The 26951-nt window shown below is 41.1% G+C and overlaps 1 protein-coding gene across 1 annotated transcript; it reads left to right on the top strand.

Moving 5' to 3' along the window:
- Positions 1-6414: 6414 nt before the first annotated feature.
- Positions 6415-7314, top strand: LOC308422036 (putative G-protein coupled receptor 141; the record flags this gene model as incomplete). Its single annotated transcript, XM_080918511.1, has 1 exon — positions 6415-7314. One exon carries the CDS (start codon positions 6415-6417, stop codon positions 7312-7314), a length of 900 nt encoding a protein of 299 aa, XP_080774637.1.
- Positions 7315-26951: the final 19637 nt, after the last annotated feature.

The raw sequence follows: 26951 nt of genomic DNA, 5'->3' as shown, positions 1-26951 counted from the left end.
AGTCACTGATAATGGGATACTAACCCCAGAAAGCTCTGAACACCCCAGAAACAACTCACAGACTGTGTGAAGTTCAAGGAAAAAAAAGAAGAAGAAAAGAAAAAAACATGCTCAATCCTTACACACCAAGAAAACTTTGACTAATCCTGTTTTACATGTACTTTTTGCTCATTATAACTAGTAAGACCTTAATGCACACTATCACACCTTTGAGGGAAAAAAAAGCCAAGCACTGACAAAAACGTATTCGTATACTTTTATGCAAAAATGCTTAAAATTTGTACATTTATCTTTGTTTTTAAAATAAAGTTGTTCAAAAAAATAAAATGTCCCTCTTATCCTACATGGATTTTTTTCTTAACCTGAGGTGATGGTTCGATGTGTAAAGCACTTGCCACACAAATGTGAAGAACTGAGTCTGAATCACCACCACGTATGTCAGCTGCGATTGCTGTGGAGACATGGGGATGCCCTGAAGTCTCATGGCCAGCTGGCCTGACATGCGCAGTGGCTAAAAGCAGCAACAAAGGCACTGTCTCAAACAAGGTGGACATCGAGGACCAACACCAGAGGTTGCCCTTTGACTTCATGATATATGTACACCTATGCTCACTCATGTATATGCTCTAATATCATATGTGTGTGTATCACATACATACACAAAAATAAAAACGTGAAGATGTATTTGTTTTCTTTTAAGTTGTAAAGAACACTCTGCCAGAAAGAGATAACTAGCTAGCCTGCAGTATTCATGGAACATTTGCTCCTGATAGAATTATATACTGTTTGCTCTAATATCATAGGGGCCTTATTTTTAATAAAGCTGGAAACAACCCAGATGCTCCTCAACAGAGGAATAAATGATACATTTACACGATGGAGTACTACTGAGCCATTAAAAGCAATGACTTCATGAAGTTCACAGGCAAATGAATGGAACTAGAAACTATCATCCTGAGTGAGGTAACCCAGTCACAAAGGAACACACATAGTATACGCTCGCTGATATGTGGATATTAGACAAAGAACTTGGAATGCCCAAGATACAACTTATAGAAGGGCAAGAAGAAGGAAGTCCAAAGTGTGGATACCTCAGTCCTACTTAGAAGGGGAAAAAATAATCATGGGAGGTAGAGGATGGGAGGGACTTGGGACGAAGAGAGGAACGGAAGATGTAAAAAGGTGGGGCAAGATCAGGTGTGGGAGGAGATGGAGGAGATATACAGAGGGTCAGGAAATTGAACAGAGGCGTGTAGCAGTGGGGGTGGGGAACTGGGGTGGCCAGCAGAAAGTCCAAGATGCAGGAAAGCAAAAAGCTCTCAGGATAACCAACAAAGGTAAGGGAGAACCTGTAGAGACCATATCCAGAGGTTAGCCACAACCTCTGGTTGAGGGATGGGGACACCTACGCTTCTCAAAATTTTAATCCAGAATTGCCCATATCTAAAGGAAATTACAGGGACAAATAGTAGTAGAGCAGAGATGGAAGGAAAAGTAATCCAGAGAGTGTCACACCTGGTGATCCATTCCATATTCAGCCACCAAACCCAGTCACTATTGCTGATGCCAAGAAGTGCTTGCTGACAGGATCCTGACATGGATGTCTCCTAAGAGGCTTAGCCAGAGCCCAGCAAATACAGAGGTGGATGCTTACAGCCAACCATCAGACTGAGCACGGGGACCCAAATGTAGGAGTTAGGGGAAGGACTGAAGGAGCTGAAGGGTTTTATAACCCCATAGGAAGAACAACAATATCAATGAACTAGACCCCCCAGAGCTCCCAGAGACTAAACGACCAACCAAAGAGTACACATGGAGGGTTCCAACCATGTATGCAGCAAAGGATGGCCTTGTCTGGCATCACTGAGAGGGGAGGAGTCCCTTGGTTCTGTGTAGGCTGGATAACCCCAGTTTAGGGGAATGCTAGGAGTGGGGTGGGAGTGGGTAGGTTGGGGAGCACCCTTGTGGAGGCAGGGGGAAAGGGAGCGGGATGGTGACTTTTTTGAGGGTGATAACATTTGAAATGTAAATAAACAAAATAACCAATAAAATTAAAAAAAATCTATGATGTCAAACTGCGTGGTTCGCTTGTTTCTTGGCTGTTACACAAAATAGGGGAGCATTAACATATCAGTGTCTCATTTCTACCTACTCAATATGTCGTACAATATAAGTGCTACCTAAAGACTTATAATTCTGGAGAATAATGTCAATACAATATGTGTGTTGAGTACAGAAATTTTTTCTCCAAGTTTCCACTTGGCCCTGAGATCTGCTCATGAGATGCCCTGAAGAAAGGAGAGCAGACTTGTTAACATATTTTAAAATGAAGATCTATAACTCTCAGTTACCAAAGACTTCTCTGTGCAGCTGTGCTTTTATTATATGCTAGAAAACCAGACAGAAAATAAGGTTTTCAAAGTGGACTTTGGTTGACTCCGAAGGATACTAAAGAGTTCTGACCCAAGCATATTCCCTGAGAGAAAGTGTTAGAGGGACACTTGGCCACCTTCAGCTTTCACGTTCAGAGAGAAGAGGAGCAGTTTGTCTTTATATTCTCATTCCAAATCTCGAAATCCCTGTTTAGGGATGACATAGTTTCTGCCTCTGGTTGGTACCACAGTAATAATGTCCTCAGATCTGAGTTCTGGTTAAGTAAAAAAGATTGTTTTAGCCTGAAGTAAACCACTGTTTAGGCTGTCTTGTTAGGGATTGTGTTTCTCATTAGAGAATTTCCATGTCTGCATGGAGAAAACGCTGCATTTGACTGTGAGCAGAGATGGTGCGGGGACGGCTGTATTCCTCCTGCCGTGACAGAACATGCACACAGAACATGCACACATTTTAGCAGACATTCATGGCATTAACGTGAACAAGAGCTGTATGGTGCACAGTTTTCACTACAGTGGCTTTATTTTATTCTCTGCTGTTTGCAACGAACCTATTTACCAGTTTTCCTTCCTCATACAAGCCACCTCTAAACATAGCACCGTTTCTATGGGAACACACTTTAACATCCAGATTCCAGGAACACACTTCATTTGAAAAATATAAAGATTGTCAGATTAATACATCCAACTCTGAGCTGCGCCTCAGATTTTGTATTTTATGAATTAATTTGCCTTAAGAATTGGGATGCTTACAATTGGTTGAAAATTGTTCCTGTATGTAGCTATTTTTCCTGTTTTTGCTGAGTTGAGCTGATACAATTTTTACTTTCTTAGCAAGAGCCCAAGTTTTGTCTTTTGTTTAAGTTTTATTCAAACAGTTAAGCGGATGGGTCTGTTACAAGTCCATTCGGTTAGCTCAACTGTTGGACAAGTGAGTAGCAGATAGCAGGTCATGATCATCTTTCAGTTTTTTAAAAGGAACCTACAATCATCTCCAGCGATGCTCGAATGTGAGCGACAGTGAGTTTGACAGACTGTAACATTTGCACTGTTTCCAGTCTCTGTGGCTGAATCTTGGTATGATTCACAGCAGGTATGCCGGCGACTATGGAAAGTGCATTGGTCCCTTTTATCTCTCTGTGGTACTAGGTTTACACTTCTTTTACAGTATGTTTCAGTGACTTAGGACAGCTAATGTTAGGACAGGAGGCAAGACAGCTCTTGAAAGAAGATGGGACCCTTGGGAGTAGCAGACCCTCTGTAGAAGCTGCATCAGCAGAGGGGTAAAACTCCAAAAGAACCCCAACTTCCAAACAGTAGGCTGATTGGGAGAAGGGAGCCAGTCAACAGTGGAACACGAGGAGACCCGAACAGAGAGTAGAACCTGTGTAGAAAGCATTTCCCCATACCATTCTTACTCTGAGTACAGAACCCTTTGGGGTGGTACCTAAAAACCAGATGAGAAACAGCGCTGGAAAATCCCTCTGTGGTTTTCATTTTATAATTGCGAATAAGTCGTTGGTAGTGAAAGAAAAATCTCTGTTTTGAATCTGCCCCACTGTCCAGACGACGTCCGTTTGAGCTCAGAGGCTTAATTTATCAGGACTCTGAATCTTAGCTGTTGGGCTCCTTGAGCGTTCAATGCCAGGCTTCATCAGCCCACTCGTGGCTGTGGGGCTAGGATAGTCTTGGTTCCAGTAACTGCGTTTACTGCCTCCTTTGATACAGAACTCAGATGACCACAGTGCCTTGTATTTTCCACCAGGATCGATCACAACTGGGAAGAAGCAGGCAAGTACTTTGGATGGCTGTGTTTGGGTTTTGGAGGGCGGAGTCTCTAGAAATTTTGGTGCTTGGTTTTAAAGAGCCAAGAAATACCCAGAACTCATTATAGGTTTTTGAAGGATAAGGTTAGGTAGAAATGGGGTTATAGTCACTTAGGTAAAGTTTTGAGAGAAAATATAGGACGTTCCTGAGAAGTAACAAAAGGCAGGGTAGGTCTGTCTGAGATGTCAATCTGTTAGGTTCTTCTTAGTTTACTAGTTTTTTAAGTGAGCACACGCCGTTCTGTTTTGTTAGAACATTTTCACGTGCATCATTATACGGTTCTTAGCTATCCCCCCCTCATGGTCCTACTCCGTCTCCTCCGCCCCCTCTGTCCGGCTACCTCCCGTGCCTCAGATCGTCCACCTTTTAAAAAGCAATACTATTTTTTCTTTCCTTTATGATCTGTTGCCATGCTCTCTCTTCTAATTTCCTGACTTAGCACACACAGATCTACATGCCAGCACATACATGTATGTATGCTCACAGCGATTATTTTAGGTCTAGGTTTTACTAGCTGTTCGTGTGTTCCTGCATCTTCTCCTGCATAACTCACAACTTCCGTTTTCTATATGGACACAGTCAAAGGCACTTCTTGGAGGGAGGCATCATTTCATTTTTTTTATAGCTAGAGGGAAGTTTAATTACCTATCCCACTGCTAATTCAGATGCTTACAGTGGAGCTACTTGTCTTTCTCCCAATGTTTTCTTTGCCTTGGGACATGCCCAGTTAAAATGTAGAAATTCATCATAATCTAGGCCTAGTTAGTTTCAAATTAAACTCAAAATTCATATAAATTTCAAAACTACCTTAAATTAGTTTCAATCTTGAATCATACATTTGGGTTTGAAAACGACCACAATTTAAACTCTAAATTGTGTTAAATTTGTTAATGTTAATATCATATAAAATATAGTTTCACATAAAGGCAGGCAAGTATTATGTATCTTAAATGTATGCACTTCATTAAAAGGCTTATTTTGACCATAAACATTTAGATTGTTATTGAAGTTATAATGTTTTAAAGTTAACATAAAATCTTATTGAGGGAAATAACCATAAGAGAGTCAACTAAATTTCTTCTAAAAAAAAAAAAAAAAAAGGAAAAAAAAAAGCTTTCTTTTCAAGAAGAATGTTGCATTTGCAGAAAAACTCCAGAATCTTTAGACTTGCCTTGAAAATGACTTCTCACTGACACACAAATGCTCTACTGGGCCTCTTGACAGTGGGCAAGAGGCCCGTAAGGACAAGCTTCAGACCCACTCAAGAAGCCAGACCTGAGTCACATAACGTTAGGACAGAGGTCTTGAGAAATTGCTATTATTTAAAATAGACATTTATTAAAGAGAAATTGTGTAACAACAATTTTAAACATCCCACTTATCTATCCTGACACTTCGAGTAAAAGTCGAGAGCTCAAGCCGCTGCCTATGGTTTAATATTAAAAATCATGATCTTTATTTTTAATCATTAATTCATCTGATTGATTGGCTGGGAGAGGCTCAGTGTAAGCAGAAGGACATGAGACTGGGTCCCCAAGATTCAAGTAGGAGCTAGGCATGGAGACATTTGTCTATAATCCTGACACTGGGGGATGGGAAAAGGGTCTGGAGACAGATCCCAAGGTGTGTGTGTGTTGAAAAGTTCCAGGAGCTGTGAGAAGCTCTGTCTCAAAAATTAAAGTGGAGAGCCAGTGAGGAAGACAACCTGTTGCCAACTGACCACTGACCGTAGGTGAGCACATGAATGAGTGTGCATGCACACAGTGTGAACATACATGTGCAACGCACATGAACATACATGTGCAACGCACATGAGTTATTTCAATGATTGAAGACGTTTGTGCTGCTGTTTTGCATCTGATCGGATGTAGACATTTTTCCTAGGATACTCGCCTTGTCCTCATATGAATACATGAGCATATCTGTTTATAAAACATATAAGAGCACATAGAACATACAAAAGTTCTGGATTTCACATTCAAGCCCATTAACTTCACTCACTCTTCTCTCCAGTATGTGAATTACTGGGCAGAATTTACAACCGTCCTTCTTTTGTCTGATTTCAAGGTTTTTAAAGAGTCCTCAAGGATCAAAAAGACGGGTATTTGTACAAGATTCTATCATCTCAGTAGGTCAATCATAATTTTGTGAAACTTTTGATTTGACAGTTTGTGATCTAATGTCTTCCCAATATACCATGGATGTGACAAGCACAGTCATCGCGTCAAATGGCTCAAGTGTGGTGATGCCTACGGCAGGGCAAGTCTGTGATGCCTACTGCAGGGCGATTCTGACAACAGCCTATAGTGTGGTCTTACTTGGAGGCACTGTTGGAACGGTTATGATGTCACACATGATATTCAAGAGGAATAGCCAATCAGCGATCGCCACGATCATCATCAATATCATTGTGCTACACTCCCTTCTCCTGATTAGTCTGCCGTTCCGCCTCAGCTACTACCTCGCAGCAGTCTGGAAGCTTGGGTCCTTTACTTGTCGGATGGTTAGTGGTGTCATATATGCTCACATGTACCTTACCTTTGTTTTTTATGTGGCCATTGTTATACTTCGGTTGCTGATCTATTTTAAGAAACTCCCTATGCAACAGTTACGGAAGTTCCATGCCGTGGCTCTCAGTATTATTATTTGGATGGCGGGAAGCTTGATCTTTTTACCGATATTTTTTTTACAGTATGGCACAGACCCAAGTTACACAGAGCAACAACGGTGCTTTGAGTTTCATAGATCTCTCAACTGCAGGACCATCATCATCATAAACTACTCTGTCATTGTCATTATGATGACAGCAGTTCTGGTCCTCTTTCTGATACAGCTGGCTGTCATTCTTCGTTTGATAAATGCTTATTGGCCTGCTATGTGGGCCCACCAAGAGTACAGAGCCCAGATCAAGAGTTTTTTCTTCCTGTTGGTAATAGTTGTCTGCTTTATACCCCACCATGCATTCAGGATATATTTTATTCAAAATTACCCAGAGCAAGAGAATTCGAAGTTAATACTGTGCAATGAAATTTGTGTTGCTTTAACAGCCTTCTGCTGCCTGGATATGTTATGCTTCATAGGTGGTGTGATCCATTAGACCTTCCCATGTTCTTTCTGTGACTGGTAAACGCGACATCATGATGAAAAACATTTCAGTTGACTAGATGGAGTGATGGTTATCATCTTTAAAAATTTCAAGCTGTCTGCTTCTCAACATCAGGTTTTTGGATTTCTTTTAGCCACAGTTGTTTTCTTACAAAAACTTAATTAACCCAAGTCATTCACCTTTCCTTTGAGAAAGCTTACAGGTCCCAAATGTATCCCAGAATTTGTCGGATTTCTCAGATGTATATCGACCAAATACACCATTCCTTCCTTTTTCATTTCATTCAGTATTCAGAGTGGTGAAGAGTTAGAGGAAACTCTTCCATGAGACTGGGCATCGATGTGGTTCATCCTGATCAAGGCACAGTAGGGACTTGGAAGCTGGAGGCTACCTCTTGATCTACCTCCAGCATAAAGCAGTAAAAGACACTGGAAAACAAACAAACAAACAAAACAATTCCCACTAATAACAACAAAAACTGGATCTGGGCTGAGCTTGCCAACAGACTCTTTGTCCACAAACCTCTGAGACCATATTGGTCTTTTTCTATATTTTTCTAAACACTCTATGCTTTCAAGAACCATCATATGATTAAAAGGAGCACCTGTGTCTGCCACACTCAATAAAAGTAATTAAGATAACTAACCTGGATTCTGTTTATATCAGATGGAAATTGACATGTACTTTATACTTTGTTTGCATCCTTGAAAACGTATTTAATTAATACCACAATCAAACAACTCTCTGGAGGTTAATAGGTGAACATAGTTAATACAAATAGACTTTGGAGTCATGTGAAGAGCTAGCAAGGAAAGGTGGCGAATAACTGTGTTTAATAATCACTGAACTTTGAATCAAATATTTGCAATCCTCTCCATGGGTCCTGTGATAGAGTGCTAAACGTGTAGGACTGAGCATGCTTTGCTTTCCTAATTTGGCGACATGTTACATAATACAACTTTAAGACAGAGTTGTCATAGCTTGATAATGAAGTACATCCTCACAATCTCATGTGTTGAAAGTTTGGTCCTCATGTTGATGTTCTAGAAACTTTGGGAGGCAAGAACTACCCAAGAAGAGGTGGGTCAGTGGATCTTCTCCCATTCTCTGCTTCTTGTTTCCCATAGATGAAGAAAGCTCTTTCCCACACCTCTTCTACACTGATATTTTACTCAAGTGCATAATATCAAATTGTGATATAAAACAAATACTACTTTAAATAGTTCTGTATGTAATTTGGTTATAATATGATAAAGTGATTAATAAAAATGACAAAATAACTCATCATGCTTTCTTGAAGCTTTGGAGCTGGTTTATGAGTAGAATTTGGAAGAATTAGGAAAAGCAGGCTAGAGAGGTTTTAAATGCAGTGTTTAATGGATTTTCTAGTAGGAGCTCAGAAGACCAAATATTGATAGAGATACTGACTCCTATGAACAGGCTTATGAAGTTTAGGATGAGACTAGGAACTCCCTGGAAATTGTACCTAATGTGCATATATATATATATATATATATATACATACATACATATATATGCTAGTTATGATGGAGCCTACATTTTGTCCATATCTGGAAATTATGTGTCAGACTGTTTAAGTATGATGGACTAATAGATTTGGTGAATGAAATGTCAACACAGTTAATAGCATTCACACAATGGCATGTTTTTTTCCCAGATGCTTTTAGCCAGTTTATAGTGAATATTTTGCAAGCTTCCAGAAAAGAAAAGCTATGGAGCAGTGAGACTCCTACCAACAGTTCAAAAGAGGTTCTGGCAGTCCAGTCAATTTGTAACAAGTCAGATCGCCCACTAACTCATAACGCTTTAAGGTCAAGTTCTAAGCTCCTTTGAAGACCTTGGGATATTGAATAACCCAAGAAATTAAAAAAAAATTAAATAAGAAAAACTAGACAAAGAGCAAGACAAGACTGAAGATATGTGGTCAGACGTTATGGTATATTCTAGCAGGATATGTTGAAGAATCCAGAGGCAAAAGGATCACAAGTTCAAGGCCAGGCTGGTCTTGCCATAATGTTAAAAGGTGAAAAGATAACTTAGCATCTACACACACACACACACACACACACACACACACACACACACACAAATTAATCAGTTAATGCAATCTTTAAAAATACTAAATTAAACATGAGAGTTAAAGTAAACTAGCTGTGAGTTTTTGTCAATTTCTAAGTTACATGTTTGAACGTACATTGGCATGGAGTAAATAATTCACTCCAAACTAAAGAAATAAGGTGATAGCAAGAATAGACCCCAAGTAAAACTAAAGCCCAGGAGAACAAGCACTAAATTCTATATTCCATCTCAAGCACCCAGGGCACGTGTTAGCACGATCTAATCTCCAAAAGCTTTAACAGTCCTCTGCCTATGGCCTTATTAGAAAAACCAACTTAGACTGTTAAAGTTTTTCTCAGTTAGTTTCTAGTTTTGTGTGTGTGTGTGTGTGTGTGTGTGTGTGTGTGTGTGTGTGTGTGTGCACGCGTGTGTGTACATATGACACCTGTAGACTTCACTGTTCTCCTTACTCTCTCCAGGTTTCAGGGATTTAACTCAGGTTATCAGGCCTGATGTCAAGTCAAGTGCCTTTACTCACCCAGCCATCTGGTCAACCCTTGGAGATAAGGAGAATAAAATTTTCATTGGGACAGTGCAAAAGACTTTTGAGGAGCAGGAAGAATATGGTTTAGGTATGACGAATTCTAGTGAGGATCTTATGTACTAAAGTCTTTGTATCTGTTTGGTGATATTCTAGAAACTTGGGGTAGTCAGGCTAATCTGGAGAAAAGAGGTTTCTGGGTTTGGTTTCTTAAGGATGCAGAGCCTCTTTCTCCCTTCTGCCCTTTACCCCGATCTTGTTTTTTTTTTTTTTTTTTTTTTTTTTTTTTTTTTTTTTTGTTTGTTTGTTTTTGTTTTTTGTTTTGTTTACAAATAAGAAAAGACACACCCTTCCTGTATGCTACTGTCCCCAGGTGTTTCTCCCAAGTGCATTGGACCAAGACAGCATGAAGAATTATTTAAACCTTAGAGTCAAAGTAAACGTTTCTTTCCTTAAGTTATTTTAGTGAGTATTGGTCACATTGATATAAAAATACTATTAATACAAGAGCCCAAATTCCATAGAATCCTAATTCATGTAGAAATATACTTTAGACAGTTGAAATCTTATTGCTCAATGTTTAAACTCATGCTTCACTATTAAATCACAATGTAAATAAATATTTATTTTGTCCATAAAACTTATCATTATTAATACTATACTTATCAATTATACTTCAAAATACTATAGTCCAAATGTTTTATAATTTTGTTACAAAACAAGATTGATTGATGTAGTGAGTAACACACAGTTAGTGTCTTAATTTTATGAATATTTTAAATATAATAGACAGCCTCCAAGAGGGTTGCTAATGACTTCTGCATACAAATAGTCACATCACTACACTACTTCCTCCTCCTCTATTGAGTTGCAAGTAAAGTAGACATTGCAAAGAGATGCTACTTCCCATGATAGCTTATGAAGAGACTATGGCTTCCATCTTTTTCTCATTGATATTTTTTCTGGAAAATTCATGTCTTGATATAGGCCTATGGAAAAGTCCATATGGCAAAGAACTGAGACTTCTCAGCAGTCCTCTGAGTAAGCCTGCTTGTGAACCCCTTCACATTAAACCATGAAGTAACTGCCTGTTGAGAAACCAGTCACTGTTGCTTCATGAGAGATGCTGAGAAGTATCACCTCAGTTAAGCCACTTTTATTCCGGTATGGTACTCTGAGTTTTATAACCCACTTGCTAGTCTCTTCTTTACTGGTTTCTGATAATAACAAACACAAGAAGTATACTTGTTTTTTACTGCACTAGAAACATGAATTACAGAGGTGTAAAAATATAACACATCATGAAAACGGATCATGGTAGTTTTGGAAATATTGCAATGGGAACAGTTGGGGATTGGGTAAGAATTGTTAGTCAGGTTAAGTATAAAACCATTAGATCTTTATATATGGTTCTAGAATCACTATCCATTACACTACCTGTTGCTTCTAAGTCTACTTTGTGTTCCTATAACTGAATACCACAGACTGGAAAACCTACAAACTAAATATAATTGTGAGAGACAATAAAATACTTGAGTCTTGGGGAATATGTTATGCAGCAACAGATAATTGCCACATACATAACTTAAAAGTTTGATGCCATGCATCTAATTGAGTTGTTAGCCAACTGGTGCCTCATGTGAATCCCCAAACAACGCAGGCTGTTGCCATCATATTTGGTTACTCTCCACAAACTGACGTAAAGTCTTTATTGTTGAAGATAATATCTACACAACTTATTAAAAATAAATGTCTTGTTGGTGCATGCATAGAGCTCTCAGCCCTACTTTCTAGTGTCTCTGGTACAGGACTCTTCACAATCTGAAAAGAGAAACATAAACACCAAGCCAGACATAAACCGTTTATTCAAACTGGTACATAGCCTGTAAATATGTCAGGGCAATGGTGGGACAAAGCTTGAGAAAATAACCAATTTGCCTTAAGACACATGTCATTAGATGGAGCCCATATTCAACATGGCTTCTGTGACTAAGAACCTGAGATTAGGTAGCTCAGAGACCTACAGTCAAACTAAATGCTAGCAGTAAATACCTGCTAATGATATTCTGCTATACTCATAGATCAGTGCCTTGTTCATCTATTAGCAGAGAAGCTTATTTCTGCAGGACGCATGAACCAATATAGAGACCCATAGTCAGACAATATACAGAGGATAAGAGACCTTGGAACAGTCCATTCTACATGGAATGTATCCATCAAATCTGTCCCCTCAGAGCTCAGAGAACCTGGTGGAAGAAGAAAACAAAATAGCTTAATGACAAGAGGACACCACAAAAACAATGTCTTGTAAATCAACATGAGAAAAATCTCACATCAAATCACCGAGTCTGAGGAGCATGATCTAGGGAGTGCATGGATCAGTACCAGGCCCTCTGCATGTAACTTATGACTTCTAATGTATTTTTAGGGGACTCTTGAGTGTAGAAACTAGTGGGCCTCTGACTCTTCTCTTGAGCTTTTTACTTCTGTTGTTTTGTGATGTCCAACTATGACATAATACTTTCTGTTTTATCTTATTATATTTTGTTTTTGTTATACTTTTTAAAACGAATGAATGAATTAAAGAAAGAATGAATGAATAAAAACCTAGATACTAGGGTAAATATTAACAAATGAATTATCACTTATACCTGCTGGAAGAGGGAAGATCTCCAATAGAGTGACACTGAGTATACCAACCATTCCAGGACAGGTTTCATACACAGGACTAGGTGACCAATATATAATTGGACTACAGAATTTATGTGTGTGTTTTTATTTGGTTACAGTTTGCTGGGTTTTATATGTTTGTGTGTTTTTCTTTTTGAATGTGGTTTTACTTTGTTTCCTTGGTTTTGGAAGGATTATTGTTATATTGAGATTTTTGTGTTTTTTGAGAAAGAACTTAAAATTGTGTATGTGTAGGAATGGTGGAGACAATCCTACTTGAAGAAGAGAAGGAGCATGATCAAAATAATTTGAATTTTAAAATTGTTTTAAATAATAAAAATATAATTGTAAATAATAATCAAGAATAGATAACATTTTATTAATTCACTTAATAGAAATCCCCTTACTTGAAGAGCTAATCAATATAGATTATCCATGAGATACTTTAAAATCTTTTTTATTTCTACTAAAATCTTTAAAGTATATATATTTAATGCATATAGCATAACCGGACTCAGTAGTCATGTGTCTTAGGGTTTTACTGCTGTGAACAGATACCATGACCATGGCAACTCTCATAAGAATAACATTTAATTGGGGCTGGTCCAGGTTCAGAGGTTCAGTCCATTATCTTCAAGGAACGAGCATGGCAGCATCCAGTCAGGCTGGTGCAGGCAGAGCTGAGAGTTCTACGTCTTCGTCTGAAGGCTGCTGGGAGAACACTGACTTCCAGGCAGCTAGGATGAGAGTCTTAAAGCCAATGTCCAGAGTAACACACCTACTCCAACAAGGCCATATCTCTAATAGTGCTACTCCCCGGGCTAAGCATATACAAACCAATCACACTGTATTTCACTATCAAAGCCAGCTCATGCTCAGTACACAAAACATTGGTGCAATCTTCTAGAGATCATCCAGATATAAGGTCAAAACACAAAAGTTTTGATCATCTTTTTTGTGCCTTCTGTCCCCCCCCAACACTGTGCATAAAAAATATATCAGATAATTGAGAAAAAAATGGCGTGCTTAAAAATGGTACTATAACAGTGGCCAGCACATCACAAAGGCTCTATAAGTTTACTATAACTTTTTCTCCTTGCATCCTACTTAGTTTCTAGTACTGTGTATAAAACATTGACAAAAACAACTAGGAGAGGAAAGGGTCTATTTGGCTTACCCTGACACATCACATAACTTCTCTGAAGGATCCAAAAAAGGACGTCCAGGTATTCTCATGTGTGGATATGAGCCTGGTTTGGCAGAGGCTTTCACACCTGTTACAGTACTGGTTAAGAAGCCAGTGACGATAGAAATCATAGGTTCTAGAGGAATCTAGTATTGATAACTGATCATGCTGTCAAGTTGCCTTCCAATTTTTTTTGCTTATCTTTATATATTTTGATGAAAGAAGCTCCCTTCATCAAAATGCAAACTTATAACTTCAACGTGTCATACATAAGTAGCTGTGAGTGCTCAGCTGTGGATGGGGCATCTTTATCAACCTCTCTTTATCCAAGGCTCACAGAGTATCTCAAAAGGAAGGGAAAGAAAGAATTTAAGAACTGTGGTCATGGATCTATGAGATATTGACTTATTTTGGACATGATATAAGTGTTGTATACATCGACTCACAACAACTATTGTTACCTGCACAAAATCTGCACAAGACCAAGACAGTCTTTCAAGGCTCCACCCTTGGTTGACTTGACAGCTGATGGCTGCTAAAGGAGGAGGAGCCACTCTGCTCTAGAGATATGGCTGCTGCTAGATTGATCACATCCTATTAGATGACCTGTCCTTACACAATAGGGTCATCAGTGACCGGGATCATTATGTTATCATTTATAACAACAAGCAAGGGTTTACAAAGTTACAAGAGAGTAGGGTGAGGGACACTGGAGGAAGTTGGAGGGAAGTAGCGGTAGATAGATGACATCAATATTAACATAAAAAGTTAAAATATTAAGGTATCCCAACACCAAGGAAATGGTCTGGCCAGCTTCATTGCCATTCTATTCAAAATAGATACAAAATGGAAGGAGCATCGCTGTCAGTCAGCTGTTGTGCAGGTGAGGAAAATGTGGTACATGGGCAATGGAGTTCTATCCAACTGTGAGGAAAAATGCAATCATGAAATGTTCAGTTAAATGGGTGGATTGGAAAATACACTGAGTGAGGTGACCCAGACCTAGAAAGATAACTGTCACAATCTCTCCATTACTTGTGGATCCTAACTCTGAATCTTGAGATTGAACTGTGTAACTTGGAGGGAACACAGAAGTAAGAGACTGTGGGTGAGACAAGGGGAGAAAGGACACGAAAGGATACAGTGCTGAGAACAGGAAAAGTGGGGACAGAGGAGACGACTGGGGACCAGGAGGAAGGAGAAGAGTATTGAAGAAGGAGGAGGATGGATGAATAACACTATCTATGTTTGAAAAGCCACTGTGTAGCATTTTACAGGCTCAGTAGTTAAAAGGACTGGCTGCTTTGCCAGAGGACCCAGGTTCAATTCTCAGCATCCACATGGTGATTTAACTATCTATAACTTCAGTTACAAGATATCCAAAGACGTGTCTTGTATCTCTGTTATCTCTGAAGACATGAGGGTCACAGTGATACCCTGCATATATGCAGGCAAATCATCTATATATTCACATTTTATAAAAAACTGCATTTGTGTGTGTGTGTGTGTGTGTGTGTGTGTGTGTGTGTGTATGTAAAATTTAAATGTAACTTTCCCACATGGGGTAATAGTATTCACCCCCATATCCACTGACTGTCTAAAATAAAGCAGGAAAACAGTCAGGCTAGGGATTCCTCCTTTAGAACGGTTGGTCAGAGGGGTTCTAGATTTCTACATCAGTACAGCCTATTTCTATTGCTCTTCATTGCCTAACAAGCTTGAAAGTAAAACCCTATTGTTGAAGATCCACATGCTTTGGAAACCAGGACTTGGAGGTATCAAAATAGTACCGACTTAGAGGCCTCTTTTCTGGGGACTATTGTAGTAGTGGGAGGTGCTAAGCAAGCCATTAAGGAGAAGATTTAATAAATAGCCATGACTAGTTGAAAAGCCTCTGAACCACAAGAAAGACCAGCCCAACAAGATCTTCTTAGAGGAGCAATAATGGCACGTTGTCTTGTGAGGAACCAACAGCTGTCTAATTGTTCTTTGGTTCTACTCAATAGGCAGAAACTCATACCTAAGACTATTCTAAACCCACTGTGACCGAGTACCTGTATTTGGAGAGATCGCAGATTCTAACAAGTACCTACTACTTCAATTTCAGAATTAATAATTAGTATTAATTATATCCACTATATTGTAAATACCAATAGCTAAGTGTAACTCTCACTCCTCATTAAAAATAATTTGTTTTGCAACAGATGTGAACTACCACCAATATCTATAACTGATCAGAATAGAGAGAATAAATGATTAAAAGTTCTAACTGGCACATCTATGAAACAACCAAACACTAAGGCTCAGAAAACATCAAGCACAGAAAGGTTGCAAAAGCAAAAAGACTGCTGGGACCTAATGTCTTTTGGACAAGACAGAATGCTGTGTCCACTAAATTTCAATTTTATTATTTCAATTGTATTATTCCTTGCACAGGACATGTCTCATGGCCACACTAATTACAACTTGCTAATTTGGATGCATGGGGACTTTCACAAGGTCCCGTCCCTAGAGGACGTGCTATAGGCAGTCAGTGTCTGCCAGGGTAGACATAATTGCTTTTTTCCAGGATTGAAACCCCTGGCAAATTTCCTAACCCCACATTGGAAACCCTAAATACATGTACATATGAGCAACACTAATTGGAGTCAGTCAGCTATAAATTTCACACACATACACACACACACACACACACACACACACACACACACACACACCTCTTTTATATGTGTGTATTTATAAATATAGTAATTATAAAAGGTCACAAATTTGGGAGTTCTTAAGGATAACATGGAAGGCCTTGGAGTGAGAGGGGGAATTATACAAAGCAAAGGTATGTGAGACAGCTATTGCAGTAACCACAGCTTCTGATTTACCACAGGAGCATGATGAACGGTTTCTTTTTCTGAACTCCTTGGCTGAGCTCCAAAGCACTTCTGCTTGGCCCAGGAGTCTCATAAGCTTGTTTTTCAGAGTCATTAGCTTTTGACCTTCACCCCACAGACAGAATATCAGCCAGTCTCTTGAGGAGTGTGCCTGGATATTTCTGATTTTGAGTCTTCTAACCATAAGCGTTGTTCCTTTTCTTCTTGTACTCTTTCTACTCTCCCATGCTATGAGCAGTAGGCTGGCCTCCATGCCTGTCTGAGGGGCTCTTGTGCTGACTGGCAGCCTGTTGGACTTGACCACTGTCAGGAGGTGCCATCTAGTGGGAGGAGGAGGACTGAGGAATCTCCTTTCCCTCTTGGTCATTCCAGTACAGATGCTGCCTACATCCTTTTCAGAAAACTGCTCCTGCTGGCAGCCAGGCTCTCATCTTCTTTTATCACTGTGTCTTATCCCATCTCTTCAGATCAGATGGTACTAATCTCGGGGTACATCAAGCCCCTTGATGATTTCTTGATTAACATCTCCAGAAAGAGCAGCATCCTCAAGTCTAAGTTACAATATTAAAACAACCTTTATTCGACTTCTTCTAAAGAAGTAGATTAGAATTCTACAGAGCTTAAGCCTATGCCTTAAGACAGAGGGATAAAGAAACAGTTGTCACTCTCTTCATCTCCTCATTGTCTTCCTTCCCCCACAACCCCGGAGTGTAACGCTTTGCAAATCCTGCTAGATTTAAACAAGTAAGAGGACTGGGAGAGGAGCTGCATTTTCTCTGGTTATGAACTCTTGGTTCTAGATAAAAGATAACATGGTCTTTTATGCCTGCCTTAAAGAAGATTGCTTCTTCCCCTCCCCCAGGGTACAATACTGAAAGGCTTTAATTCTGATGTAAACTCCAGAGCACTGAAGAATCTAGCATGGAGTTCTGAGTTGTCTCCAATATGTCTTCACTCTTGTCTCAGTTTCTTCTTTTACAAAAACACAGGGAATGAGGAAAAACTCTCTCTGCAAGCATTTGCTGTAAAAGTATGCATATATTTTTTAATCCATTTAAGTTCATCTTTCTTAAATTACAACCTTCTGTTTTAATACTAAATATCTCCACACATTTTTGGTTCATAAAATGAGCATCATTCCCATCTTCACACTACTTCTACTTTTATGAAGTGTCTCTTTAAATTACACTTGGGGAGTATCCTTTTAACTTTGGATTTGAAGAAAGCTAAGAAGACATTCTGCTAGGCTCTAGAGGCAGGTTGGAGGTTAAAAGCTAGTAGAGGACCTGAGTTTGGTTCCCAGTACAGACATCAGGGGGCTCACAGATTAGATGCCTCTGCCCTCAGATTCAGGTAATCACCTACATGTGTCCATACAAACACACACACACACACACACACACACACACACACACTCACACTCACACTCACATTTAAAATAACAAAAATCTATTTTTAAAAGAAAATTTATTGCATTTATTATTTCAAATGTGCATATATCTTGAAAGTGGTTTTAGAGTTTCTATTTCCATAAGATTTCTCTACTAAGCTCATCAAGGTGGAAGATTACATAGGTTTAAAAGGAGAGAACCTGTAATAGGAAACCAAGGGCCCAACGAGAACCGCATAAGATGCCAGCACCACATTCCTGTTGCATGGAGCACAGGACCATATGAAAAGCTGATTTGTTGCTGTGCCAGGGGAAAAGCAGGGCAAAGAAATTTCAGAGAAAGACAGTAGTCTCCCTTCTTTAAACTCCCAGACTATTGAAGCAACGATCTTCAAGGAATTGGAATTTACCCAGGAACCCCAGGGTGAGGGAAAGGAGAAACTGAAGTCTGTGCCAGCCAGAGGAGAAACATGTCCCTCTAAATGAAATCTCACACAGTTCTGACAATATGTCAGACCGCCTTTCAGGAGAGTTTGGGACTAAGACAGCAATGTCAGTGGTCAGCAGGACCACACCGTGAACAGGACTGCTTACTTCTGCACTCCTCTTGCCCTGTGTCTAAACCTGGGACTATTTCATGGCCATGACAGTAAACCTGGATCATCCAACCTCTATTTTCTCCTCCTCATGTGGCTACATTGAATACATTTCCCTTTTATGCTTTTCTCTCATTGATCTACTGAGGATCAATAGCCAAACCAGCTTGTAGGGCTGCCAGAACACCAGACATTAAGCAAGTCTGGAGACAGCTTGGTTCTAGTGCTATGTATGTGGTTTATCACTAGCATAAGAATATAATCTATGAATAGATAGATTTAGAGGTATTGCTTGGTAATATTCAATGATTAAGATATGTGGTAGTTTATGATGAGTCCTTTTATTCTAGAAGACTTGTAGCAGTGATATTATTCCCTATGAAAATCTTTTCTCTTGAGACAACTGTTCTCAGCTTAGGGAACTATCTTGATGGAAGGTTGTGATAAAGAAAGCATCTGACTTGGTCAGTTAGCCTAGATAAAGTTGGATGCAGTGGACATTTGAATGTTTACTCCAAAGGCTTCAGAAGGGACTTAGGGATAGGATCTCAGTGGCGAGGCACCTGCAGTGCTGGTAATGACAAGCCTTGGAGAAGGACAGTTACAGCACATGATCCATGAGACATGGGGATATTTATTTCGTATAAATCTTATTCATCTTATCAGAAATTTGTCTGGAGCCATTTCCAGTTGCCAGAAAGCATGAGGAAGATAGTGGCCCCCGTTTACATCCCCCCCCCATATATTCACACCTTTCAACCCAACAGCATCCTTCCTCAGAGTGGGACCTTTACTATACCAGTACATCCATATAGCTTTCAGGATAGCTCAAAGTCTACAGATGGTGTTAGAGTCCATTCTTGGTTTTATTTATTCTAGGGGTTTGTTAAACTGCATGATGGTATGTATTTGCTGTTATGGCAGCATAGAGAATAGTTTCAATTCTTCTGGGCATCTGTATCCATCTCTCCCTTGTCCTAACCTTTGGACCACTAAACTTTTGGTTCCTTAATAGCTTTGCGGTTGTCAGACGCACATGATTGGAACCATAAAACCTTATAGAATAATCTGAGTTTTTCGTTGTGGCAGGCAGGTATTGCCATCCTTGTCAGTATCAAATAGTATCTCATCCTTGTTAAAAACATTTTTCTACTGACCTTCTGGAGAGTGTCATCTTCCATACTATAGGCATTCCATACAGAGATTTCTGTGGTTGTAACCCTTCAGATATCCCAAGTATATGCTTAGGAACACCTCCCATTGTTGGTGGGATTGTAAGCTGGTACAACCACTCTAGAAATCAGTCTGGCAGTTCCTCAGAGAATTGGACATAGTGGACCTGAGGAACCAGCTATATGACTCTTGGGCATATACCCAAAAGATGCTCCAACATATAACAAGGACACATGCTTTACCATGTTCATAGCAGCCTTATTTATAATAGTCAGAAGGTGGAAAGAATCTAGTTGTCCTTCAGCAGAGAAATGGATATAGAAAATATGGTACATTTATACAATGGAGCACTCAGCTATTAAAAACAATGACTTCATCAAATTTACAGGCAAATGGATAGAACTAGAAACTATCATCCTGAGTGAGATATCACAGTCACCAAAGAACACTCATGCTATGTACTCACTGATAAGCAGATACTAGCCCCCAAAGCTCTGAATACCCAAGAATCAATTCACAGACCTTAATGTAGCTCAAAAAGAAGAAAGTCCAGAATGTGGATGCCTCCTCAGTCCTTCTTAGGAGGGAGAACAAAATACAGGGAGGAAATACAGGGACAAATAGAGGAGCAGGGATTGAAGAAAAGATCATCCAGAGGCTTCCTTACTTGGGGATCCACCCCATATACAGCCATAAAACCCAACCACTATTGCTGATGACAAAAAGTGCTTACTGGTAAGAACCAGATATGGATGCCTCATTAGAGGCTCTGCTAGGGTCATACAGATACAGTTGAGGATGTTTGAGGTTAACCATTGGACTCAACACGAGGACCCCAATAAATGGGCTGAAGAAAGGACTGAAGGAGCTGAAAGAATTTGCAACCTCACAGGAAGAACAACATTGCCAACCAACCAAACCCTCCAGAGTTCCCAGGGACTAAAACACCAACCATTGAGCACACATGGAGAGACCCATGGCTACTGTTTTCATATGTAGCAGAGAATAGCATTGTCTGGCAACAAGGGGAAGAGAGGCCTTTGGTCCAGAGAAGGAGTTTTCCCAGTGTAGGGGAATGCCAAGGAGCAGAGGTTGAGAGGGTGGCTGAGAGATGGAGCACCTTCATGGAGGTAAAGGGGGAGGGGGATGGGAGTGGAGAAAAGGGGATAACATTTAAAATGTAAATATAGAGACTATCCAATAAATTTTTTTATTGTTGATTTCAAAAATTTTTTGTGTACTGAAGCTAAGAATGTTTAATCAATAATATCTAGTATAAATGTTTTTCTCTGTCCTTTTATTCTTTTTCAGAATAGAATTTTTTCTTTAATCAATTCTAGCTTATCATTTTTTCCCTCTGGGCTTCAAAGACTCAACCCAGGGTTGCTTGGTTTCTCTCTGTGCTCACTTTGGAGGATCTATTTTTGTGTTTTATGTTTTGGTCTGTGATCTATTTTGAGCTAATATACGTGTTGGGTATGGAATATAGATCTGCTTTATTTGATTAGTCTAATTATTCTAGAACACCTGTCTGTTGAGATGCACAAATTTTTTTCTCTTTAGCCATAATAAGTGATCAGAGACATTTTCAACTCTACCTTAGTGATTTTGGTTTTTCAGAAATTAGGCTTGGTTTTAATGTTTCTTTCTTAGTATGTCTATGGCTTCATTTCCCCTTAGTTTTGTTGTCTGCTTTTCCCTGCTCTGTGAACCAGGAAGAAATTAGACCTTCAACTGAATCTTCTGCATAGTCAATTAACTGATTAGAAGTTTGGTTACTGTGGGAGGTTGGAACGCTGCACACCCAGAGCCTAATTACAATTTATCGCAGGCTAAATTTATACCCTAATTAGCCTTTTTTGCCCATCTCTGTGTTGGACATAGTTGGACATATTGACTAACAGACTAACATATAAAGCCAACAGACTGTATTAACCTAGCAGATGCCTAGTTTTCACCAACCAAAAGGCTAACAGTATCATCAGGTAGTATCTGGGACCTATATAACAAAGGCTTCTCCACTTGACATCAGCCTACTGACTTATGTTTCCACAATGTATTTACAGGCTACTTTCATTTATTACATTTTATTACTTATATTTTATCATTTACATTTATCACTCTTTTGTTCTGTTATTACAAAAATCCACTAGACTGTCACTAAGTCGGGACATGGAATTTTAGGGTAATTTAAATCTGTGTTCCCAGGCCACAGCCGGGACAGTCTAGCATCTTCCAAGCTCCTATCTTTACATTTAATTTTACTCTGTTCTGTGCCTCTACATGATTCCCTTTTACTAATGCTGGACTTCACAGAGGCATTTTAAAAAATCACAGCAGCCTTGGTGTTTTATAAGGTGAACCTGTGACAATGACCAAAGTATGGCCTCCTGAATGATATTGTCTTCTGCCACCACACATATAGATTTTTAGTTTTGTTTACCCAGTATTCAGAGGGACAGCTGAAAGCAAATGTCACAGGCAATATAGTTGATAGATAAAGCATATTGACCACACTGTAAGTTACAATTTCATTCAAAGCCCAGATATTAAGGTCTAGTCTCTCATTTTGAAGTAAATAGGCCTCTGTAGATATTATGCTTAGTCAAAATTGGAGCCACAAGTTCCTAGAGAAGTTTTTTTGGATGAGATAATTTCATTAATAAGAAAAGACATGTAATGCTGGAGAGATGGCTCGTCACTGTTCTTCCAGAGGACTTTGTTTAAGCCAGTTGGTGGCTCACAACCATCTATAACTCCAATTTCAAGCCATCTGACACTTTTTCTGGCCTTCAAAGGCACCAGACATATAAATGGTATATAGACATGCACACATGAATATAATAAAAGATATCTTAATTAATTATGAATAAATACATGAAATAATAAAATAAAATAACCTACAGAGATAATTAGGACCCTGTGCAGTGACATCTCTGACATCTGGAGCTTCAGAGATGAGGTCAAAGGCTAGAGAGAGAAGCCCAGCCTCAGACTAAGCTATTGATTCCTCTCTGAGCAGCACATTTGCATTTTAGATTCTGAAAATTGAAGCTAATTACATATGTGTTTTGTCACGGGATATTCTAGAGGGGTGAAAGCTATGGCCATGACTGGACATTTTAAAGTTACAAAACCTTAGGCTATTGTTACTTTAGGCAAATAACTGCAACTGAGGATGGGGTTGGGGTTGGGGAGACAGCCAGGAATGGGGTGGGGATGGGGAGACAGCCAGGGATGGGGTGAGGGTGGGGAGACAGCCAGGGATGGGGTGAGGGTGGGGAGACAGCCAGGGATGGGGTGGGGGTGGGGAGACAGCCAGGGATGGGGTGAGGGTGGGGAGACAGCCAGGGATGGGGTGGGGGTGGGGAGACAGCCAGGGATGGGGTGAGGTTAGGGAGACAGCCAGGGATGGGGTGAGGGTGGGGAGACAGCCAGGGATGGGGTGAGGGTGGGGAGACATTCAGGGATGGGGTGAAGGTGGGGAGACAGCCAGGGATGGGGTGAAGGTAGGGAGACAGCCAGGGATGGGGTGAAGGTAGGGAGACAGCCAGGGATGGGGTAGGGGGTGGGGAGACAGCCAGGGATGGGGTGAAGGTGGAGAGACAGCCAGGGATGGGGTGAAGGTAGGGAGACAGCCAGGGATGGGGTGAGGGTGGGGAGACAGCCAGGGATGGGGTGAGGGTGTGGAGACAGCCAGGGATGGGGTGGGGGTGGGGAGACAGCCAGGGATGGGGTGAGGGTGGGGAGACAGCCAGGGATGGGGTGAGGGTGGGGAGACAGCCAGGGATGGGGTAGGGGGTGGGGAGACAGCCAGGGATGGGGTGAAGGTGGGGAGACAGACAGGGATGGGGTAGGGGGTGGGGAGACAGCCAGGGATGGGGTGGGGGTGGGGAGACAGCCAGGGATGGGGTGAGGTTAGGGAGACAGCCAGGGATGGGGTGAGGGTGGGGAGACAGCCAGGGATGGGGTAGGGGGTGGGGAGACAGCCAGGGATGGGGTAGGGGGTGGGGAGACAGCCAGGGATGGGGTGAGGGTGGGGAGACAGCCAGGGATGGGGTGAAGGTAGGGAGACAGCCAGGGATGGGGTGAGGGTGGGGAGACAGCCAGGGATGGGGTGAAGGTAGGGAGACAGACAGGGATGGGGTGGGGGTGGGGAGACAGCCAGGGATGGGGTGAGGGTGGGGAGACAGCCAGGGATGGGGTGAGGGTGGGGAGACAGCCAGGGATGGGGTAGGGGGTGGGGAGACAGCCAGGGATGGGGTGAAGGTGGGGAGACAGACAGGGATGGGGTAGGGGGTGGGGAGACAGCCAGGGATGGGGTGGGGGTGGGGAGACAGCCAGGGATGGGGTGAGGTTAGGGAGACAGCCAGGGATGGGGTGAGGGTGGGGAGACAGCCAGGGATGGGGTAGGGGGTGGGGAGACAGCCAGGGATGGGGTAGGGGGTGGGGAGACAGCCAGGGATGGGGTGAGGGTGGGGAGACAGCCAGGGATGGGGTGAAGGTAGGGAGACAGCCAGGGATGGGGTGAGGGTGGGGAGACAGCCAGGGATGGGGTGAAGGTAGGGAGACAGACAGGGATGGGGTGAGGGTGGGGAGACAGCCAGGGATGGGGTGAAGGTAGGGAGACAGCCAGGGATGGGGTGAGGGTGGGGAGACAGCCAGGGATGGGGTGGGGGTGGGGAGACAGCAAGAACTGACACAAAATGTCTAGAACTTCATATGCTATCTGAGAAATTATAAAATCCAGGGAAATTTTGGAAGTATTTAAGAAGGCACAGAATTACCAGAGGCAGAGTACAGAAAATAATTACATCATTTCCTTGGCTGTCAAAATGCTGGATAATTTAGATATGAGTAAGTAACTCACTAAATATGAAAGGACAAGAAATGCTGCTTCTGAGAGCTTTGTGAGCTTACCTTGTGGCTCTTGCAGTTTGGGTGGGATATGTTGCAGGGACAGAGTCTCAAAGATTTCCCTTTACCATCTTCTTGTTTTTAGAAAGACTTCCTCAGCACCAATTTGCTTTTCTTACTTTCTTCCCCTTAGTTTTCCTGCTCAAGCCTAATAAATATCACTAAGTACCTTAACAGCTGGTTGTAAAGTTCAGATTCCAGGCCGTTTTCATCTAACAGATTCAATGAAGAAAGTGAAGTGGTCACACACACAGCTAGCTCTGCATGTTCAAATCTAATGGACATCTTATAATGTATTTGGCTAGAAATGTGAAGGGGGTGCTATAAGGCTGGGGTCCACAATCCTATTCAAGGGATGGTGTTGTCTTCATCAGACTGTACATGCCACTAACCAGACAGCTTTCTGGTAGACCTCACCTTTTAAAGATTCCTCTACCTCCTGATAGCAACACTGGCTTGAGGTCAAGCGCTTATCTAATTTGGGGAGATCTTTAAGATCCAAATTACAGAAATGACCTTACCCAGTGAGTCTCAGAATGATGTCATTTCTGAAACACCTTCTCTTGATTGTTGTTTTCATGATGGTCCTTTCCTTCTGATTCAGTCTTTTGCCATTTTAAAAAAGGGGTGTGTGTGTGTGTGTGTGTGTGTGTGTGTGTGTGTGTGTGTGTATGTGTGTGTGTGTATGTGTGTGTGTGTGTGTGTGTGTGTGTGTGTGTGTGTGTGTGTGTGGTGGATATATGAGACTGTGGATATGTGTGGATGTCTATGAAGGCCAGAAGCAAATGCAGATCTCCTGGGATCTGGAATTCCAGACATTTGTGAACCTTCTGATATTGGAGATGAACTCCAGTCCTCTGGTAGAACTACGAAGTGCTCTTAATTGTTGATTTCTCTCTCTGGCACCATATCTGTCATTTTTAATTCAATTGCATCCAGTGGAATTTCTACCTGGTCAGAAATTGACTATTTTCTGCTTTTCTTATTATTTTTTCAGGGTTGTAGTTTGGTCCTTTTAGGGGCTGTGTCTAAGACTTGTTAAGCAGGTTCACTGCAGTGTCCTGTCAGGTGATTAATTCTCCAGGGCTCAGCCAGTGGCATTGGGTACTCCACCCCACACCCACTAAGTTAAGTATGTCAGTGTCCCCAGTGGGAGTATGCACCACTCCCAGCTCTCTGTGAACAGTGAGTGGAGTTCCTATTGCACTTTTGTATTCTCCTTTCCACAACTTGCTGGGACCCAGCAGAATGTGAGGTTAGGGTTAGGGTTAGGAGGGTGTGGAGAAGTCGAAGGAGATGAGTACAGAGGGGAGGAGTGCAGGGGGAGGAGGGAGTAAGGAGGAGGGCAGGGAGAGGACTTTAGGGGAAAGAGTGAAGGGAGGAGGGATCATCTAATTTAGCACATCTCCTGTTGATCACCACCCTGCTTTGCTTATGCCCATTTGATGTCTTAAAAACCATAGTTTCTTGCATTTCATCATTGTTTCCAGTGTATGTGTCTAGAGACCAAATCCAACCGTGTTATGCTATCTTTGTGAGAACCAAAGCAATTTAATACAGAACGATGTGTCATGGGTATTCATGACCTTTTGCATTCTGTGGAAAGAGCAATTTGTCTCAAATGACATAATGGTGTTAAGATGACCTAAAATCAAACACTGTAGTCAAATGTTGTCTCCTTTATTGACCGGTGACTCAGCATAATGGGGCATTTGTGGCAGCCACCCTCTGATCAAACATCCCCATAGTCTTCTCCCTCTGTCTTGCACCTCACCTCTATTTTATTTGTATTGGTTGGTATAAAATCCTTTGTGAAATGATGCTCTCAGAAGCTTTAAAAAGAATGTAATTGCACACAGAGAAACTAAGAAATGTAGTACAAAGTAATTTTTCTGCGAAGAAATTGGTAATAATTACTGAATATTCACCATAAGCTGGGAACTGTAAATTTCAGCCAGTCAACCCTCACAGAAGCCACCAACATTATAATCCGACGCAAAAATATTGGTAGGACAGGAGGTCAGGAAATTTGAGCGAGCTGATAGAGACACCGCCATTCCATCTGGCCTCATGGAGACGTCATAGGAAACATGTCCGGAGTCAGAAAGCTAGCAAAAGGCAACAAAATGCACAGAAGTTGACTGACTGGTTGGCATTGTTTTCTATGGAAACCAGAAAGCAACCAACCACT

Source organism: Micromys minutus (genome assembly GCF_963924665.1).
Source record: "Micromys minutus genome assembly, chromosome: 6".
Classification (NCBI taxonomy): domain Eukaryota; kingdom Metazoa; phylum Chordata; class Mammalia; order Rodentia; family Muridae; genus Micromys; species Micromys minutus.
This window is presented reverse-complemented; position numbering and strand designations above follow the sequence as displayed.